Here is a 22,243-nt window from a genome sequence, read left to right on the forward strand (position 1 = left end):
GAAAAAGAAATAGAGACTATGAGCATATACACTCCAATAACAAAGACAGGACGCATTTAAAGTGCACTACAGCCTGTGCAAAGTGTGCCGATTAGTTTCCCCCCCCACACATATGCTCTTGAAAGATGAAGAAACTCAACTCAATTAAAATGTGAAACTTTGGGGGCGAAGAAAGAACACGTTCTGAGGATTAATATCTAATTCTAATGAAAAGATGAGCTGTTATTGCTGTATGTTTCCAATGAGGTCGCATACCCCTGTGTTTTCCAACCAACATCACAAAACCAGCCTTAGGTCTGCTGCCACCCCAGATAACCTCCTCGGCTTCCGAAACCACTCAGAATGAGTGTACGCTGCCCCCCGGGTCCCATGCCGCTACCGGAGGGGCACAAAGCTGACACATCCCAAAGTCCGGAGAGAAACAGCCGAGACCCGCTGTGCCAGGGGATCTGCGTGAGTCTCATAATGACTCTGTTTCAAAGGAGATCCTGCCTCTCCTGCCACAGCCATGCAGAGCTTTTGATCTCCCACTCTCCTCTCCCCCTTCCCCATCCCCTCCCCTCCCTCTGCTCTGTTTTTCAGAAATCCTAATTAAGAGGAAAGACAGAGATGATGAGTGTGAAGTTGCCCCCCCGATGACAGAAGGAGATGAACGGTGTGTCTGAACCTCTCGCTAATTTAAGAGGCCTCACCTTTTCAATTGGAATATAAAAATCAATATGCTCTTTTGCTTTGGCATCCAGAAGGGAAGTGTACAAACTTAATGGCCCTGTCTATCGATCAAAGGGGAATTATATTAATTAATGTAAATGGGCTCAGTCCTGTCCAGAGCTAGTGCCGAATTCCGTGCAATTTGTGTTAGCAAACAAATTGGAAACAGCATTCGATAAATGTTCCAAAGGTTAGTGTTTGCAAATCCTGCCCAGATTAATATGAGGAGAAAATGTGATGGTCAGGTAGTTTCTGGCAGAGCTGACATTTATACCTGCGCAGATCAAGTTAGTTGGTATTTTGGCGGAGCGAGTAGATGGGATCTTGCTTCTGCTTTTTCCACTTACTTTTATCAACATATTTTTTATCTGCGAGAAAAGCAATAAGTAGAAGGTACAGCAAGACCAAATTAAAAGCTTGTTTTCTTCTGAAAAAGGTGGAAGGTTTTTTAATTAGTTCAGATCACAACAGTGAATAACAGAGTTGGGAGGGGGGGGCTCTTCTTCAGTTGCTGAGGACTCATGTGCATTCACCTGACCCACAGTCTTTATACTGTGGCCTGCTTCTCACTCGTTACAGTTTTGTTTTGGCAGATGTTTTCGGCTGCTTTGTTTCCGCATTCTCATTAGACTCGGAAGCTTTCATTATCAACAAGCAGGTGCACAATGCAACCTAAACCATCAATAATTAAAGGATTAAACTTTTAAGCGGGTTTAGTGCAGAGGTACGTGGTATGCCACTCAATGGCGCTAATACAGAATTAAAAGCTGCTGCAGGAGAGCGAGGAGACAAGAAACAGACAGGAAGGAGAGACAGGCTATGAAATTAGCATCTCGTGCTATGATTCCCTCGAGTAGCTATTTTCGTCCTCGCTGAAAAGGTGCCGAGTTCCTTACCTGTGGTCGAGGATGTCCCGTCACCAGACAGGTGAGCTCCAGGGTCTCTCCCTCTCTGATGGTGTAGACTCTCTCCGTGTGCCTCTCCTCCTCAACATTACAGGCATGCCCTGAGTGTATAATGCGGACAGTTGGAGGGGCTGCGGAGGGGGGATAAAAAAAGAAGCGTGTTAGCATTCTGGTCATTTCTGAAGGAATGAGTAGCTGAGCACAACAGATGGCGTATTGATTAAGAGGTTGTCTTGCTGAAAACAAGCATTGTGGCCACCAGAGGTCTTTGAACAAGAAGAAAAGATTTGAGACTTATTTTGCTTTAAAAGTATTTACTTTGGTTTAGCTTTTCAAACACTGCTAGTATATCAAATGTAAAGTCAAGCAAAGGTACTTTGGTAAAGTGATTCACTGTCTTACAATGTAATGTAGCTTTTATCAGTAGTAACTTGTGAGAGCAGCACTTTCACAGACATCTGGTAGTGTGTGCTGTCATGCAACGTTAAGTAAAAAAAAAAAAATCTTGAGCAACTGTTGTTTAATTCAACTATGATTTATTTCAGTAAGCTGCATTATTATTGCACAAAATGAACAGGTTTATTTTATTTCTATTTTCAGTGAACACTGTACTATCTATCATGCATGTAAGTTGTAGCAGTAAGTGATTTGTTCATTTTTAATTCCAGGTGCTGGCCTGGGTGGTTAGGAATGGCCCTATTTTGTTACAGAGGTCTAGAAATTTTAGAAGAATTATTGTCATACCATTACCAGACCAAGTATATAGGCTAAAGGCTATATTTATTAGAGTTTGACCTCCCCCGAGCCTGCCAGATATTTTAAAACATAGAGTATATAGGCTACATTATAGTACAGAATTAAGTTATAATAAAATATGATTGTGGGCTGTATGTCAACTTTTTTGCACATAGCGCTGGTGTTACAGAGGTTGAAAGTTTTGTTGCACAGGCCACAACATTGTAGCCTGAGTATAAAATGTCTGGTATAATCTCGAAAAAACATCAAAAGTAGCCCAGTTCATCAGTTAAATGGGCATGAAAAACTAGAATCCAAAGATTCAAGTCACTGGCCAGAGCAAGGGTCTGTGGGCAGACCCTTTCTTCCTTGTGGGCTTGTTTGGGGTTTTGGACTTGGTTGGTGACTTCAAAACACAGCTTCGTTTTCTTGTGTGATCCAGCTCAACTTGCTCATGGATAAATCCAGCAGACTCTTAGAATGTGTTGATGTATTACAATAAGTTATCCTTATTGTAAATTACCATTATGATGTCCTGATGCTACGTTAAGCTAAGTGATAATAAAAATTAAGCTATATATCAGTAAGATGCTTAAATTTTTTTTTTCAATCATCTTTTTTATGCATTTACCGTAGGTGAGATTAAAGCTACATATGTACTGTTAAACCCCTTTTGTATAACCATGCAACCAGAAGTCCTTTATTTTCAGTTGTATTCCACTTTTTCAGCAGTTTTATGTGTAACTGTTACACTGCACCTCTGCAGAACCCTGCCGATACACTGGACATATTGCATTTCCTTTCTACATAATGTGGGACTTCAATGTAAATTTGGCACAGGCGTTGCAAAGCTGTATCACACAGGTGCTACTGTGGTCATTTCATTCATTGTACAGACTGATTATTTTGTAGCACATGCGACATATTTGTTTCAGCTCATAGAATATTACAAATCCAAGACAAAACTGACAGAAGGGTTGGACTGAGAGATCGTCTGCTACTTCAGCACCATGGACAGCACCATGGATTTAACAACACACAGCACAGCTGGGATACTGATTTAAGTTTATGATGCTACTATATTCTATATGTATTCTTACACTGAAAGCGTCAAATACTGGTGGCGATAATTGATCTTGTGAATATGTACAGTACTCGCAGACCTTTTCCTAATGCGCCTTGGCCCCAGTCACACTATCTTGAAAAATTACAGTTTGGAGAAAATAGATCCGGTAGATATGGCAGAAGCGGTAACCGATCAGCATCACTCCACTTTGATTCAAGGTGACATTCAATTTGCATCCTAACCGAATTAGCCGGTGTGAGCAGCGATAATTCAAATGCAGTGTCAAGCAGATGACCAACTGTGAACAACTGATGGTGAGCCGCAAAACAAGTTTCTCTCACTCTCTCTCCTTATCATCCTCTCTTATCAGAGTGAATTATTAACTCAGTGTAATGACATGCCAGAAGGGTTTCATTATAAAATCTTGTACATCTGCAGGTATATATACTGTGAAAAAGAAGAAAAAGACACTTATTTAAAATGAGTCAGCAATATTTTGACACAATGACTGAATAATAATAAATTCATTATTATATATTATAAAGTAAATGTCTAAAGATGACTCCAGTAATTTCACAAAATGCCAATATTAATCGAAAACATCCTCAACTGTCATTAGACCATATGGAGAGCGGGTGTCTATGTTGCTAAATTGGTGGAAATCTCATTTTGGAACAGAAGTCATCATTTAGCACATTAATTTTAGCACATAATCCAAATGAAATACAATTAGGGGTATAAAAATGCCAGAAGCTGTGATATGGGCAAATTCAACTCAGTATTCAGCAGCACAGGCACACTGCAGTATAAGTTGAGGACAGCTGTAGTCACTGCACTGGGGTCTCTCTCCACCATTAGCCGACCCTTGTGAGACAACAAAGACACTTCAGTATGTCCACCACCCAACAAACAGTGACCACACGCGGTGGGGGTTAAACAAAAAGGAGTAACAAGTCGTTCTAGGTAAAACGCCCAAAGACGCTCACTTCCACTGAGCTGTGAACGCTCAGTTGCATGTAACCGACCCCTGACAATACTAGCATCTGTTAAGCATTTATTCCTCTCCAACTTACATGATTAGTGAAGAGGTTTGGGATGAGATGATTTAGAGAGCGGATACGGGATGTGATTAGGAGGAGGAGTACAAATTGGTGGGGGAAAAAAAAAAAAATCAACCAGAAATCACAAGGAGTTACAGACTGTACTGCGCCTTTCATGTTGGAGGAGCAGCTTCCTGTGTGGGCCTCTCTCGGCAGACTCAGCACCGGCAGCAGACTCAGTTCTACCTCTATCCAGGCTGCGATGCTAATGAGCGTGGCGACACTCCTCCCTAACGCTGCATTGGGAGTCTCAGCCAGAGTGTACTCTTAGCCACGCGCTAACCGCTTGTCCCTCCCTGTTTCCAACCGTGCTGTTCGTCTCATTCAGCTCGTCCTGCCTGTCGAAATGCTAGGCAGACTGATGAGCGCTGATGCTAACATCTCGTTGGAGCATCCTTGCTCTTGCCCTTCATCGTCTTCTTCTCTCCATTTGGAGATGAATACGCTGGTGGTGAATTCCATAGGGGGGGATAAGGGCTTGAGAAATAGGCTCAGTGTAAGGGAGCTTCACGCAAGGCTGCCACTTGAAACAAAAAAAGGCTTAGAAACAAGACCCCAGGGCACCAGCCGAACAAAGTACTAATGCCATTTACTCCAATGAGCCAGTATCTCTGCAGCATACTATCAGTCCTGAGGGAAAGTAGGGAAACACCCGTAATTAATGATCTTCAACTGCTATAGCTGCTACTACAACTACGCACTCACACACACAGACACAAACACACACTTGTTCTTTGCACAGACAACAGTAAGCTTACAGCGACAAAAGCAAATAACCCTCTCTTAAGCGTACATAATGAGCCCCATAATGTTCTCGCAGTCGCACATATCCTTGTATAGCTAAGACCTGCTCTCTCAGATCACTTGGCCCAAAGCATGAACTAAAATCGCTGTCATTACTACATAATTCCCTGTTTGTTTAGTTTTCATGAAAGCTGCTTTATATTCTACTCGCAGTAACTACCCGCAGTATATTCAGAAAAAAAAAACATCCAGGAATGGTTAATGAGACATTAATGCACTGGGACTTGGGGTTGCATAAAGTGAAATGTCAATGTGCTGACAGGTTTGAGATAAAAAATGTCCTGGTGGAGGTGGCTGGGGTGGTAGACAAAGCTTTGAACACACCGCAACAGGCCAGACACAGCTGGTTACATCCCTTAGGATCTGAACTACATCAAGTTCATTATGCACAATTGTGCATCATACACCGGAGATGTCTTTTCAGTCAGTGCATCAAACACATACCTTTTATTTGACTTTGGCCTTAACAAATAACTTCATCTAATTTTAATTTCACAATACACAGACAGAAAAATCTGGATTTACAGATTTGCTGACAGGATTTCAAACCAATCCCCACTGGTGGAAGAAGTATTCAGATCCTTCACAGGAATTAAAGTACTGCAAAAATGCTCTGCCACAAGTGCTCTTCCAATCATACTTAAAGGTACCCTGTGGAGTTGTCTTGTAAACAAACGTTTATATTCATATATGTTTATATTCATTTGCACACAATAAAAACAAAAAGGGGGCCTTATTCAGAGTATTAAAATAAACAGTATATTATATTACTGGATTATTATTACTTTATTATTACTAATCATTTATTAAATTGAGCTAATTTGAACTGTTTCATGTACTGTTGGGTGGTCTGATATGACAATGCATCATATAGCATAATATGATCATATGTTTTGTATGCAAAAAATCTGTAAGGTAACTATAACTATCATGAAAATATAGTGGAGTAAGAAGTATAATATTTTTCTCAGAGTTCCAGTGTAAAGCAGGGGGCAAAGTACAAATAACTGTTCTTAAGTAGAGTACTAGAGTAAATGCAGTTTTAGTTGCTTTCCACCACTGCCAGTCCTTTACATAAAACACCGATGCAATATGGATTTTTATGATTTATGTGTGGGGATGCACAGCAAAATGCTCTGGTTGCATCATCAGAGGCATCCTTCAACATTCTTTAAAATTCTATTAAAAAGTAACATGAACATGCATAAGGCCAATTAAATAGTAATCAATTTTTCTGATGTACGCCCCCGTCCCTCCAGAGCCAAAGCACAAGATGTTAAATGAGTGGTCATGTGTCATGTTGAGCAGCAGAGCAGAGGTCATATGGGAGCAATGAGCTGAAAAAAAGGAAACAATTCTGCTGGTGGCACATTTGGATGTTAATTAGATACTTTTTTTCTGATCTTGTTTTTTTTCCCTGCCAGTTGGGGAATTGGCATTGGCATAAGAAGCACATCTGCCACTCGCACTGATGTGAGAAGTGCAAAACAGTGCACGGGAAAAAAAAAAAAAATCAATGCTAAATATTGAGTGGATCTTTGCAGTCAAACTAATGCAGAATTACTCTGAAATCACTGGTTTATTTGCTCGACAAGCACTTGTGATTAAACGGCGTCGTTGCAAATGTTGAGCAAATGCTGCCATGTGAACCTGTGGGTTAAGATATGTCATTTCTGGCAATAAATGTACATCTTAGACTGCAGTGTCAGTCCCCTGCACTTCCCCACTTCCCAACTCTCTCTCTCTCTCTCACACACACACACACACACACACACACACACACACACACACACAGCTACCTGATATAAGTTTAAAGAAAAAGAGGAAGCGGAAGAGCTGCAGGCTAGGAGCAGGAAGCTCAGATGCGCCTCTCTTTTTCATTTCCATAACAGTGACATCATTTCCCCCTCTGCAGACACACACAACAGGGAACAGAGAACAAGAGACTGCCTCTGCACATACAATTGTGCATGTCAGACTGTAAGTTTAGTGCTCTCTCTTCATCTTTCGTCCGAACATGCATGTGTATGCATGTCAAGCTGTGTTTGAGGTTGCATTATGTCATTGTGTGCAGAATGAGCATCTCCCAGTGGAGTGCCTCGCCTTCCTTGGCCTCAGTTGGGGGAGATGGAGACAGCTTTATCCACTGCCGCCAATGGAGATTAAATTGGATTTGGCTAAAAGCAGCCTTGTCACCACGGTTCTGGAGTGCCTGAGTGGCAGAGCGGGTTCTTGGCAATGGTGGAGACTCTAAATTTGACAAATAAATGAATGTGGAAAAAAAAAACCTCCAACAGCTGGGGCTCGTTGTTGCTGTGGGCTTAATGTCCTCAGACCAACCCCTCAGGACCACTAACAACATCCTACCAGCTTTCTGGCTCCGTAATCACCTTCTCAGAATGGGAGAGCCAGATAGTGGAAAACAGAAGAGAGTGAGAAACAGAAGGAGAGGAAAACATGTGCAATATGCAATTTAACAATTTAAAAAATAATAGTTTTTGTTATCAGACAGAACTCATTATGAATTCTGTGACAGGACCAATGAAAATAAACTTCAAGTTGGTTATGAAGGGGTTGCGAGGAAAAAGTCAATTTCAGCTATGTGATAAAACTGCACAATGCCAACATTAAAAAAGCTTAATAATAACACAGAAATTAGTTCAGCGTTATTAAACTGTTCAAACAAGGCCAACACAGTCACATTAGACGCTGTCCATGTCCCCAAAAAATAATGGGTTTTGAAAAACATTGGTCAGCCACCACCCATATCACACATTAGCATAGGATTGCTGCATTTGATAGGTGATAATGAACACAATTTAACCTGTGTTCGACCCAGTCAAAACAGACTTCTGGCAGCAGAACACGCTTTAAACACAACGTTAACATATTTAAGATCTGTTTGTCTCCAACATTTCCTGAGGGATGTATCTGGTGTTTTAGTAGCTAAACGCTCCATTGTGTTCGCCAGCTAGTAGCTAACTTAACTATGTTATCTAGTGCTAGGAAGGCAGCATTTTATTAGTGCTTTCAATGAAATTAGCTGGCTGCTGGGGCAGGAAACAAGGTTGATGAGAACGGAGGGAATCAACCAAAACCAGTAAAGCTGTGGGTCATAAGATAAGATAAGACAAAACTTTATTGCTGCCAAGCTGGGGAAATTTTGTTGTTACAGGAGAGGTAGAAAAAGAACAAATAAACAATAAAAAGGATACCAAATAAAATCAACTACATATATGCACATTATATACAAAAAGAGTATAAAAAATGAAGCCACAATAATAAGCTGTAAGACTCTCTGTGCAGTTGACCATGTCTGTCACTATGAGTGACATTACAAACAGTAATTGGATCCATTGTTTATTAATGATAAGTACAGCTTTATGATTTAGAGTGGCATAATGTATGACCCAACCAAAACCTATTACAAGGTTAAGGTAAACCTTGAGTAAATCTATACTAACCATATAACAGGCATTATTGAGCTAGATTTCATACCACAGCCGAGCATATTTAGTGTGAACGTGAGTTATGGTTAAAGGGTAGTATTGGCTGTGTCCTCTCTGGTGATTGGTTGTATCAATGTGAATTCAATGGATTTTAACCAGGGGAATAGGTAAACATGGCCCTCCGCCAAAGGCGGCACACAACGAAATTCTATTATTTTCTACGCTTTCCCCGATGCCTTACACCTTAGAAAGTGTACGTTTACAATACACCCAGCCCTCCCTCCTGTATAATTGAGAAGCAGTTCATCCACTGGGTCATCCATGTGTGTAAGGCCTTCAAATGGTTTGCCAGCAGCACATGCATATTATTACATCAGGGGTTGTCAGAGCGTATTGATTACACACTGTAGTGCACTCGCATGCCTTCCTCGGCCTACACTGTTATTGTAAATGAGACTCTGTATAGATCCGGCTTCGCACTATCAGCACAGATCATCTATCACACGGTGCGTAACCTGGGCTGGAAAACACAGACACACAGAGGGTGCTTATACTACAGCATCGCAGAAAACACAACATGTTTGCCCAGCTCAGCAGAAAGAGACAGGCAGTCATCACTATTAAGATCAAGAGAGACATGTCAGGTGGTCTTTTTGTGGCACAAGGGGACAGACTCGAGCTTACTGTCATAAATTGGGTACTTGAGATGAGATCATTAACACGACAGAAGGGTTTGCTTGTCCGATCATTCAACGGACAAGGAAACACCACAAGAGCACAAAACAAACTGTGCACAGAGGTGGCTCTCAGAGGTGCTATTTATAGAAAACACACATGCACACACACACAATGATACATACACACACGCTGGCACACACACCTTGTTACACAAAAATTAGGCCAGTGTGAATTTCCCAAAGCCCTGCTGAGATGGAAGGAGAGAGGAGACAGATGACTGTGGAGGGTGAAGGTGGGGAGATTTTAGAGGACAGCTTCATCTTTGCTCCCACATTTCGCCACTGCAGGCACAGCAGGGGTTATGGAGCTTGACTGCATACAGCCGCATTCATTATGTTCATGAAATGACACAAAAATGAGCCTGGTTTCATCTAATGTATTAAGCTAGTTGGTAGATACTTGTTTTTCAACTCCAAACCAAAGGTGTGAAGTTAACAGAATATGAGGGGAAACGCTGTGAGATGCACTACGGTGTGCTAGGATGGTACTGTCTCTGTCCATGGTGCAGCTGTTATTTTAGCCATGCAGAGAGAGCCCACTGCAAAAACACAGCTACGCCTTATGACTACACACAATGTAAGCATCGAACCAACCAAGCAGGCCCAAGTTACCATAACACTGGAGCTTTATTCTACCGCAGCACATGCATAAACAGAACTCGGTGCATAAAATCTGCCATGTTGGATTCACTGTTACCAGCACTTTGAGCATATGAACTTATAGGGTTTAATTCCCAGCGTTTTATTTATCAGCAATCAGTTAATTCATAAAGTAATTATTGAGCAAAAATACCAAACATTTACTTCCCAAATGTGAATATTTGGTGGTTTTCTTGGAAGGAATTTGTTTGAACTTGAATTTGAAAACATTAACAGAAAATCTGTGAAGTCCAATGATTGTTTTTCGCTTCCTTCTAACATGTTAAAGAATAAATAATTAATTTATTAATAAAGACAATTATTTTCTATATGAATGGCTAATGATAATAATTGTTAGCCCCATAGCCTGCATAACCCGAGGCCACCTGTTACCCACCTCTGTATCATTCATGTCCAGTTTCAGTGTAGTTCAGTAAGCGTTGAGAGTTTGCTGGCATGCACAGGACTTTCTCTGAAACTATAAGGAAATAATCATAGTCTTGTAGAATATTATTCAGTTTTTTTCCAGCAGCGCAAGAAAAAAAATAAACTTCCTGCCACAAACAGGAAAAGCACAGGTGTAACTAATAATGTTAATTACGTTCTGATCCAAGTAAGCCAGCAGAAAACGACGGCCTGGAATTAGCTCCTTTATTGTTACTAATTACACCTTTTGCTGCTATGACGTATCAAAGTGTCTCCAGAGGAAAAAGGTATATAGTAGCATTAATCTTTGTTTTCTTTTCCACCATAATATGATGTAGTGATAATTAGAAAATTTTAGCATCTCTCTATGAGTAAAATTTTAAACATTCTCAGGCTTCTCCTAGAACTAAAACAGCATCTTATTTTAAGAGCTGTGTTTTAATTGCTTTAAATAGTATAACAAAAACAAACATGGTGCAAGACAAAAGGTGCGCAGCTCCACACACTTACAGTGAAATATCTGCTGAGTGAAGCGAGGGAATGTAAAGACGTTTAATTGGAAAATGTTTGTTTTCCTCAGGAATGGTCTGAGATTTCACTTGGCAGTTGGCACGGTTTGCTACAATGCTGAACAGGGGTTGAATGAATAGTGAGAATAACACAAAACATGCTAAATCAGGCACAAACAAATGCTCACAAACACATTACCTTTTACATTTTACAGCTGAAACAGAACACTTGAGTTGTACTAAAATCGTTGCACTATCATCTGATCTAATGCCCATGTCAGCTTAAGGCGGAGGCATGTGTTATAGGCCCATTAAACTCAACAAGACCAGAGAACACGTCCTTGACTCGTGTAAGACAGAACAGGTTTATGAGGAATAAACTTTTAGGCCTTTACGGGTACATGCTGATAAATTCACAATCTCATTAAAGTAAGACCTCGACAGTTAAGAAGCGCCTGCGAGCTCACTATCAAGAAAGGTCATCAACCTGGAGGCGTTTTTGCCTACCAACAACACTACACAGTCAAAACTCACTGACAGAGTATCACAGTATGGCAGCCAGAGCATCACAGTGTTACAGTTAAAGTAAGCCTTTGTGGGTTTTTGCTATCCCATTCTACCAGTCTCTCCGCTCACGGTGCCACATTGGCATCGTGGGCCTGTTGTGGCAGTTTGATTTCCCTAAACAACACTAATCGGACATCTGTAGGGAAGGATAAAGCCCAGATTGGCTGTAACCATGCAGCAGTTCTCTGTCGATAGGCCTAACTCTGGCCAACACTCACACGATTGGCTGACGCAGGGCAGCAGCTATTCTTTATGGTTGGCTAGCAGCGAGCCAGCAACAGCTCACCGAGGATAGAGTATCTGGCAACCCTCTGAAGATTGGGTGCTTCCCGCCAAGAAACTGTCTGATGATTGGCTGTGGCGACTCCAGAGTGAACTGATTGTCCTATCAGTGCCCACAGCGCAGGCTGGCTGACAGTGTTGCCTGCTGGCTGGCTTTGCAATATGCAGCTATCCATAACACCTCCAGGGGGCATATGTCCATGTCTTTGAGCGTGTGTGAGAGTGTGTGTGTGTGTGAGTGTGTGTGACTGTATATCATCCATGTTTCCATTGGGGAGGTGAACGGCTAAACCCTGCCAGCAGGTTCTAACACCTCATTATTCTAAGCCAAGCAGGAAATGGGTTTTAGGGATCTCTCACTGAGCTATGCTCTTGGAATCGAGGGCTACAGGTCTCCCAATATCAGCGGCACAAGGCCTTTTTAGTTCACTGCAGCACTTCACCAAAAAACAAAACCAAATGACTAGGTATGGACTGTAATATCACAAAACACAAACTGTTACAGTCTTGTGCAAATTAATTTGGGTCTGAGGGTTTTTGAGATTTAATGAATTTGAATTTTTCCACTGAGTCTTGTTAACTGAAGGGTGCTTATTCAATGTGATGTTAAATACAGCTCAGCGAAATGATGAAGATGAAAAATAGCAGCGCCTAAAGCCTCATTAGGGGATTTTCTACATTTGGGTGAAAAACTTAAGTAAGTTAGCTTATATACACTGACTTAGGCATTTAAAGGAGGAGGCAAAAGAAGCAGCAGAGGAGAAGAAGATTAAGAGACAGAAGCAGAAGAAGTGCATGGTGGTAAAAGATATTACAAGAACAGACCTCTAGATCTTTTATTCAAACAACGTCTTTCATGCTGTGGTCATGTTTCCCATCACCTCCAGTACCCACCTAGCAAAATAACATGCTGAAAATGTGAAAATGAAAAACTAAACCAGAAGGTGGTGAAGAACATCCTCCTGAGCCTGGCCAGACAGATAAAACCTCTGCACGGTGTAATTTAATATGACAAGCTGTGTGCTAACAGTGATCGCCTTAAACTGCATTTGCACCAACAACTAGCCTGGGTGTGGCTGGTGTAAAGAGAAGCCACCTGAGCCATGCAAACAGCAAAACACCCCATATAATCACATGTTAACCCAGCGCAGGCTTACAGAGGACTTCTATATTGTATTGTAATGTTATTTCCACTCCGCAATCTTCACAACAAACGAGGAAGTTTACTCGAAATTTAACACTGGAGTCTACAGCCACAGCCAGACTGGAGCTATGTCTGCCATCTTAGCTTAGACCAACATCTGCCCATAGCACCACACACAAAGGAGAGCACACACTGTTGGGACTGCCATTAGTTTTGCAGGTATTTGATCATAAAAACTAATTGGACAAATTATCAGTAAAGTCTTCAGAAAGCAAATGGGTACTACAATATGAAAAAACTATAATAATATCTATATCTCATGTATTTTGACTGGAAATCCAGCATATTTGTCCCACTTATATTCATCAGCTTCAGGATATTTAAGCAGAACGTATACCTTTATATATTGAAAATATTACTGTAATATTTGAGTGTCATGTCATGACTTAATGACCACAAAACAGGCTAAGATGTGCTTCTTTAAACTTGGGTTGAGAGGAATTTATTTGTAAAATGTCAGATGATTTCAGTGGAAGTTTTCTACAAGTTAAAATAATTATATAACCTACCCTGAAAGGCAGACAGGACGGGTTTAGATCAGTGGCTGTAGCCTGGAGGTGGGGAAATGGGCAACCACTTCTCTAACATCATCAGCTCCAGTTGGGCAGGGGAATCGTGCGTGGGCAAAGTGGATGAGTCACACTCGTCCCTCCTTTAACATCATTTCTGAGGTACCCTTGAGCAACGGATTTAATGGGTTTGTGGCAGCCAACAAAAAGACTGGGCCGGGACGCTAAAGTATGATGACGTGGAGTTTTGTTCTCTGAAAATCCCAATAATATGCCGCAATATAATCTCAATATCTGAATAACTGCAGCCAGCCACAGTAAAAAACAGAAGTTAAGAAGTTACTCCATCTCCCTTTTACCCTCGCTGCTATTCCTCCCAGCACAAAGACCTTTTATAGTATAATTTTCAAATCCACCTCATAAAGCTCTTGACACCTCATCCATCAAACGCAATTATTCCCTGAATGGACTGTGCAACTGGATTGTGGCTTAATCAATTGCATTACTACAATAACACACCTGATTTAATTTACTATTTGCGTGGCTCTTACAAGTGTGGTAATTCACACCAATTAGGACGGCGCTCATATTCAATATCTTTGTTCCTGTTTGTCTGAATGTCAATTAGTATGAGCAAGATGTTTACGTTCTCAGATTGACTCCAGTATAGAGAACAAATACACAGAGGGAGACAGGCAGGGAGGTACTTTTAGAGTGCAAAGATTTTGTTGGAGAAAAGACAAATAAGTCCATTACTGTGAGTTATTAATGCCATAAAAAAACAACTTGTTACCCACAGACATTAAAATAGATTATTAGAATAGACTTAGTCAGCTAGTGGAGAAATATCTGGCTCATTTGAAGACTTGCTTGTAAAAACACATAATGAGTTGAATTACAGGGGATGCTCAGAAATGAGTGCAGTATACAGAACAGTTAATTGTTATTTTGACATGCAGTCAGATGCCGAGCGAAAGGCGAGCGAAGGGAGAGGGTGCGTAGAGCATCTGTGTCGGGGAGGACGACCAGTCATAGGAGGAGAAGGAGCGAGAGTGAGTAATGCGTTTCATTTCGCGGGGTGGTTATCATGGCAGCGGACTTCCTGGCACACACTCCCACTGAACACCAGTGCAGCGATTCGAAATGTTAAGCACATTGTTTAATAGTCCATTACGTAAATTGATATTGCTCATTGACTGTTGTCCTTGGCTGCCCACGTAGTGTCAGAGAAATAGAAAGAGATGTACTCTCGCGCGGTGGAGGGCTCATAGGGTACCCCATTGCTGTTGTTTGGTGTTCAGGAACAATGTGCCAAAACTTCCCATCTGCTCCACCTCCTCCCACCACACAAATGCACCTCCTAATATGGTTAATAAATTAAAAAATATATTTGAAACAGGACTGAATGAACAAACTAGGTTCTTATTGGCCTGCATTTTAGTCGCATATTGGTGCTTTATCAGTTAATATGAAGCACTTATTAATGGCTTATGCTTATTCATAACCATATACTACAACTACTAGGCGACTAAGTAAGAGTTTTCCATCAATAACCTCCTAATTACTGCTTATTGATAGTAAGTGAGGAAGCTGTTGCACATAAATCCCTATCTTAATAACCTCACTCTTAATAAGTATCAGAAAAGGGCATTAAGTGCTTTATGATGACTAATAAAGAGCCAATATGCTACTAATATGCTTGTTAATAAGAAACTAGTAAAGAGTGAATATGTGTACCTTAATATAACGTGTTACGGATTATCTTTCTTATCGACTGGTCTGCAGGGGTCATTTTTTGAAAAAGCCCATCATTTTCTAGAACTCAATGTGATGTCATTGAGTTTCTTCTGTTGTCTAACCAGCAGCCCAAAACCAAGAGATATTCTGTTTTCATACACTGGAGAAGCTGGAACCAGCGGAATCGATCGCATCGATCATCAAAACCCTTGCAGCCCGATGTTCTGTCGATTGGCTAATCAATTGATCGACCAATTGTTTCAGCTCGATTCAGTTTACTTCACCATGAGACAAAGGAAAACAGCAAATTCTCATATTGGGGAGGCTGGAACCAGAGAATGTTTGGCATGTTTGCTTAAAAAAGGACTCAAACGATGAGTCGCTCTACTAATAGATCAAGATATAGTTTCAGCTCTAATCTAACGTCACACAATCTATGCATAGTTTTATTGTGCCACCTTTCTGTTTCTGTTAAAATACATATGAACAGTTGAATTACAGGCATAAAGCACTAACTGAATACTGTTCTCTACTGATTTTGAAATGTGTGCAAGATCAGTTGAGGTTTAAGTTAACTGAACCCATGAAAATAAAAAGTAAAGAGGAATAAACTATATTTAGACTATACTATCGACAACATGCCAGACTTTTTTCTCCGGAGAGTGATGGTTTTCTGAAGCTTTATCCTCCAGTTAACAAAGTGCAGATGTTTGGAGAGAAATGAAAAATCTCCATGGGTAGCACTAGACTGACATCCAATTGAATAAGATCTACTCCCCCCTGCAGTTGGAGAGGCATTAGGAATAAAGCTCAACCGAATGGATGGGTCATACATCATTGAGCATTACTCGTGCTGCGCCTGTGCCTCTAAAACACAAATTGGATTACCTGTGCACCCACGCGGATCACCTGAATTGGACAGGCACAGACATACAGCCAAAACACACACACATGTGAACACACACACACACAAAGGCATGTATAAGGGCGTGCGTGTGCAAAAGGCATGACGCAAACATTGTAAACTGTACAGATGTGTAGGCTTTTACTGGGCTTGCAGTAAAGGGAGTTCACACACACACACACAGCTGCAGTTCATCTCTCTTTAAGACACACACACACACACACACACACACACACAGTGCAATTTTTGTTCGCTGGTAATAAATGCCACATTATTGTGATGTACGGCGGAGGACCGCATAATGTAAAGGTTGCTGTGATAGAATCTCCGTTGGAAGCTGCCGGCCTTGACATGCGAAATCAGATCCTAAAACTGTTTATGACGCTATGAAGCCAGACAGCATCCCTCTCCTCTTGTAAACAATCCACTGGAAGCTGATGATTTATTAGCAAGGCATCCAATGAATCTGAATACTCATCTCTCTAAACAACCCATTTCTGGATTAGGAGTTTTTAGAAGGCTGTTTTTTTGTTAATCACAGTCTGGTGGCCAAGGCCCGGTCTTTCCGGCTGAGATCATCACTGATGCAGCAGCAGCAGCAGCAGAGCTTCAATAATGAATCCAGGACTTTACAGCCAGTCACTAATTGAGCCATTATTATTATTTGAAACAACACATTTTAAATGGAGCCACACAGCAACACTGTAGGTCACAAGCAGTGTAAACTAGAAAGCTCTTTGTGGAACCTAAAGGGTTGTAAATGCCACAGTGGCTGTTAAGATTAACAGGAAATGAGGTGTTCGTTAATAGATGCACTTATAGTATTTGTAGTGCTGGAGTTGTTAGTGATCAAGCTCTTAAGTACCAATAGTTGGATCAAAAAGTAAGTTTGTTCTGATACCAAGAGCTATATAACTTGCATTCTGGCATAATAAAATAGACATTTTTTGGCCAGAACAAAAAGCACAGCAGTGTGCGGAGTCACAGCACAGCGGCTCCAAACCAAAGAGATGATCACAGCGCTGGAGCAGCTCCCTCAGCAAGCAGGAAGGATATAATCATCTTGATCTTTACTTCAAAATAAAAACAAAAATACATCTTTTTGAAAATTCATGCAACCACTTTAAGAAGTGTCCATGTTACAATATGGTATGAGCACAATTTTGGGAGTGAAAAAGCAAACTACAGAGGTGACAAATGATCATGTATTCACAGTATTAAACTAGAGGATGTTAATCAGTATGATGTTCACTTCTTTCTGTTCAAAACAATCAAAATCAATCGCACAAATCAATCAATCAATCAATGTTATTTTCTATAGGCCCTCATTACCATCATTATAATAATTATTACGTATTCCATTTTATTAAAGACACAATTCTCTGTGCACATTTTGGCCATTAATTAATAATCTAATTAATAATCAATTAAATTAAGCATGTGCTTATGTTAGTTTAGTTTTAGGTTTGTTGTAAATAGGGAGCCAACTATCTTATCTATTCTCTTTATAGATGAAACTGTCGACAATTTCTTCGATTTATCAAATAAAATGTCTGAAAACCAATCACATTCTCCCAGAGCCCAATGTGACATCTTTCACTTTCAAAAGTTTTGTTCCATCGGCCCAAAACTCAAAAATATAGAGTGTACTTTTATATACGACAAAGACAAGGAGGAACTACTTGCATCTGAGAAGCTGGAAGCAGCAAATATTTTCCTTTTTTTCTTGAAAAAGTGATTTATCAGTTATCAAAAGAGCTGCAGCGCAATTGTTGTTTAAAAGATACACAACCACCACTACACGTCAATGCTGGCAATCTTTAATAAGAACATGGCCTTGTTTGTTTCAAATGGTGTATTTGTTATTTTTGGAATAAAACTTTGAGATAGGCGGAGATCTCATGAGCGGACCCCCTGCTGGTTAAACAGGCCCTCTGAAATCTGATGCTAAGCGAGCCCACAGCAGCCCGCGGTCACTGTAATCCCCCCAGAATAAGATTATCTCTGTGAGGAAACAGTGGGCCAGGGTGGGGAGGGCAGTTCCATCAGCTGTTTGTCTAAGACAGAGCCCATTCAACACCTACTGCTAATCTCTGTACACAGACCCACTCTGACAGCCTGTATATAAACTCAGCCCTGACTGGGCTTCAACATCAGACTCGGTAAGACGAGTGAAGTCTCCGAAGCCACTTCTTGAGCATCAGCACCTCCTGCAAAAAATGGACCTCAGAACAACGGTTTCTCTACTCCTGCTGCTTCTGGGCCTCTGCAACGCTCACAACAACAATGTAAGAAATAACCCATTAAATATAGTCTAGAGCAGCTTGTGTGCAGTGCATGTCCAGATCATTGTATGATCAGTACTGAGTATCAGTACTGTAAAATTTAAAGTTTTATTTTTTCCATTTTTTTCACAGGATCATAGTGCTGATAACAGTAAGTGGTTAAACCTAAGTGCATCTATTTGCACCATATATGCTGCATTTATACACAACACTGTGTAAAAACTTCTGTATGAACTCTGCTTTGTATCCGCTGTTTAGAGATCTTGGTGGACAAGTCTGACACGGAGGACATTACCACAACTATTCTGAGGATGAATAATGGTGAGTATTCAACCGTGGTATTACAAGGACATCAGTTTCTCACAGTATTAGTGCGGATACTCTACATTCAATAACAGAAAACACATCTACTCTATAGTGGGACACGTTTTTGACACACCAGCATTTTCTTCTTTTTTTTTGGTTTGGTTTCTGATGATGTTCTGACAGGTTAAAATGCATATTTTGCATATTTTTTCCAATAGGATCAAGTGAGATTCTGCTGGAAGGAGACTTGTTGATTCCAAGAACCAGGAATGCCATGAAGTGCACTAATAAAGCATATTCCTGTCTGTGGCCAAAATCTGCTGGCGGGAACGTGGAAATCCCCTTCATTCTAAGCCAGAAATACGGTAGGTTTTATTTTTACTACATAACTGGAACTGGCTTCTGCATATTCCCATTTCTCTCACATAGTGAATCTACGATGTTACTATTGAAGCTTTCTTTCATTGTAGACGACGCTGATAGGAGTGCGATTTTATATGCCATGAAGGCCTTTGAATCCAAAACCTGCATTCGCTTCATTCCACGTGCATCTCAGAGAGCGTACTTAAGCATTGAACCAAGATACGGGTGAGTCAATAACTAAAGCGCTGCCTTTCTACAGGCACTGGGTATATGGTGGTACTATTACTTCATTTCACTTTAATTTATCCATCTATGTGACAGATGGATCAGGCTTTGGATATTGGAAAATATACCAAGCTCCAGTTTAAGCAACTGAATATATTCAAGCTTAAACGCCCTCCTGTGACTGACAACTTCCGCTGTCATTTACAAAACATTTCTGAGCTGCAGCTCACTGGCATGATGGAGGACCAAGCACAGGCCTACATGCCTCTGTTTAAAGTGACATTTCTTGATCAAAAGTCGGAGAGCTCAGTTATAAGTTGCTCCAAGTCCTGCTTTTTTCAACTATAGAGCATCTGCAAACTAAATCCAATCCAGTATTTGTTTTTGGGGATTTTTTTCTCCATCATACCACAGCTGCACAGCATACTGAGGCCACAGTAATATTTCATTCAAATGCAGTAACATTAGTTAAGATGTTTGAATCAGTTTGACAGCAGAACAGCTCAGCATCTAAGGCTTTCTTTAGCTTTTTTCCTGATAATATTTTGTGTGGTGTGCTCTAGTATTTAGTATATCTGTGCAGAAGAGTGTCAGTACAAAGAGAGAGAGACAAAATGACTACAAAGACATACAAAACAACCATGAAGAGATGCAAAACAGCTGCAGAGAGATGCAATATGACTACAAATGGACACAAAATAACTACAAACAGACACCAAATGACCACAAAGAGACACAAAATAACTATAGACAAGCTAATGAAAAATTACTCCAACAACACATCTGTGTCATTTGTAATCCTGTTGCATCTCTTTCAGTCTTGGGTCCTGCTCCTGTGGAGGAGTGGTGGAGGCTCATGGTCTCATAAACCTGCCATTCACACAGGTCAAGGCTGCAACATGAATCTTGCTCTTAGCTACAGCAAGAAGATCTTTTTAAATCCTGCCCTCTTCCCTTTTGGTCGGTCTAAATGCTACCCAAACATTTGTCAGTCCTCTCTGGGACCTCTCTGCCTTGAAACAGCAAGCAATCAGGGTTGACCGTCAGCTCACAACAAGACCTTTAGAAGCAAGACCAAAACAAAGTCTGGATTTACAACAGCTGTGTTTGATGCATCTGTAGTCGAGTCAGCTCCCAGCTACGTTAACAGTGGGGTAAAAAAACCCAAACATCATTAGAAAGCTACCACACACAAGGTGGCTGACTGTAAATGATATTAATTTATTAATCAGTTGTCAAGTTACATGTTGCATATTAATGATCTCTGTCTCTCTTTCACTGTGTACACTACTAGCTGCTTCTCTTTACTGGGGCGTATTGGAGACAAGCAGGTGGTGTCACTGCAGAGGTTTGGCTGCCTACGTCAGGGCATCATCCAGCACGAACTGCTGCACTCGATGGGTTTCTACCACGAACACACCCGGAGCGATCGCGACCAGCATGTCAGAATCAACTGGGAAAACGTCAATGAATGTAAGAATCCCACAGCATCCTTGATGGTTGATTGATTCAGATGCTATATTTCTTGGTCTGTGAGCTATTTATTGATCTATTTGTCATTACCAGATTTTACCTTCAACTTCCAAAAGAAGGACACGAGTAATCTCAACACTCCGTATGACTACTCTTCTGTATTGCACTACGGAAGGTAAGGCAGGACAGAAAAAAAGTCAAATAGGTCAATGCTTATTCTCTATTCTCGAAATGCATTTCTGAATGATTCTTTGTCTCATTACTATTGTCCACATCTGTAGAAACGCCTTTGCAAAGACTGGATCAGAAACCATAACTCCCATCCCTGACGCCTCTGTTCCCATCGGGCAGAGAGACGGCCTGTCTGACATCGACATTATCAAAATCAACAAGCTCTACAAGTGCTGGAATTACTTGGGATAGACGGTTACTGCAGTATGTTTTGATTGGGGCTTGGTGCTTGACATTCATGTGACAGTGTGATAATAAAACAGTGAATTCATCAATCTTGTGTCTTTTGTCATTTCCTTGACAGAAGGGAAAGTCTAATGAAGGGCACTTTCGAGTTGCATTCTAGGACGAGTGGATCCATCATAAATGCTACAAGTCAAGATATTGTGCTTTAATTCTCACCATTCTTGTTCTAATCCGTCTCCCCTGAACTTTATGGAGGTGCAAAAGTAAACAACTGGAGCACTGATTCACTCATTCTGGAGTTGCAAATATATTGACAGTATTCACATCAAGCAGTGAGAAAAGCCCTGTGCTTGATTTGTGTCTACAGGCACAGGATAGATGACATCAGCAAAGATCCTGTATAATCTGATCATTACAGAACAATCCACTTATTAGGAACTTTTTATATAAGCCATGCAAAAAACTGCTTTATATATGTTCTAACTGTATTTTTTCATTTTGCCCCATATTACTTTGAGTATGAAAACAGAATTGAGAAACATTGGAAGAAGACAAAGAGATGAATTTAATCAGATACAAAAAAAGACTGAAGGGCAAATACGTGGCAATATCTTTATAATTGAGTTCATTTCCATTTCTGCTCATAGTAATTAAGTTTGGGATTTGTACACTAGTGAAGAGTACAGTGTTTTATCAGGGTGAATCAATACTGCAGTACATTCGGTGAGGCAAACTTTGCCGGGCTGCCTCTCTGCAGAAAGGCATTAATGTGGTAGAACAGGAGATAAACCCTTCTCCTACTACTCCTGAACCCTGCAGAGACATTAGTTTTTCACTTGGCCGTATCCCACACTCTTGAACGTGTGTTGCTTTATTTTTTCAACCTGTGA

At 40.7% G+C, this 22,243-nt stretch overlaps 2 protein-coding genes across 2 annotated transcripts in view; one reads left to right on the forward strand and one right to left on the reverse strand.

Annotated features, from left to right (window-relative positions):
• Positions 1-22,243, reverse strand: part of LOC121622182 (MAM domain-containing glycosylphosphatidylinositol anchor protein 2-like) — a 162,344-nt gene that overhangs the window by 105,933 nt on the left and 34,168 nt on the right. The window contains exon 2 of the mRNA XM_041959068.1: positions 1,608-1,747. Within this exon, the coding sequence (XP_041815002.1) occupies positions 1,608-1,747 (140 nt within the window). The remainder of the gene's footprint in view (positions 1-1,607; positions 1,748-22,243) is intronic.
• On the forward strand, positions 18,504-21,359 carry LOC121622183 (low choriolytic enzyme-like). Its single transcript, XM_041959069.1, has 8 exons — positions 18,504-18,572; positions 18,702-18,720; positions 18,828-18,890; positions 19,094-19,240; positions 19,346-19,463; positions 20,758-20,936; positions 21,030-21,111; positions 21,218-21,359. Exons 1-8 carry the CDS (start codon positions 18,504-18,506, stop codon positions 21,357-21,359), a joined length of 819 nt encoding a protein of 272 aa, XP_041815003.1.

The sequence above is a fragment of the Chelmon rostratus genome, chromosome 18, assembly GCF_017976325.1.
Source record: "Chelmon rostratus isolate fCheRos1 chromosome 18, fCheRos1.pri, whole genome shotgun sequence".
NCBI classification, from domain to species: Eukaryota; Metazoa; Chordata; class Actinopteri; order Chaetodontiformes; family Chaetodontidae; genus Chelmon; species Chelmon rostratus.

Excerpts from the sequence above, each read along its gene's own strand:
- LOC121622183 (XM_041959069.1), top strand. The coding sequence starts at position 18,504 with ATGGACCTCAGAACAACGGTTTCTCTACTCCTGCTGCTTCTGGGCCTC. Across the intron at positions 19,241-19,345 it reads CATTCTAAGCCAGAAATACG|ACGACGCTGATAGGAGTGCG; the intron begins GTAGGTTTTATT and ends CTTTCATTGTAG. Across the intron at positions 19,464-20,757 it reads AGCATTGAACCAAGATACGG|CTGCTTCTCTTTACTGGGGC; the intron begins GTGAGTCAATAA and ends GTACACTACTAG.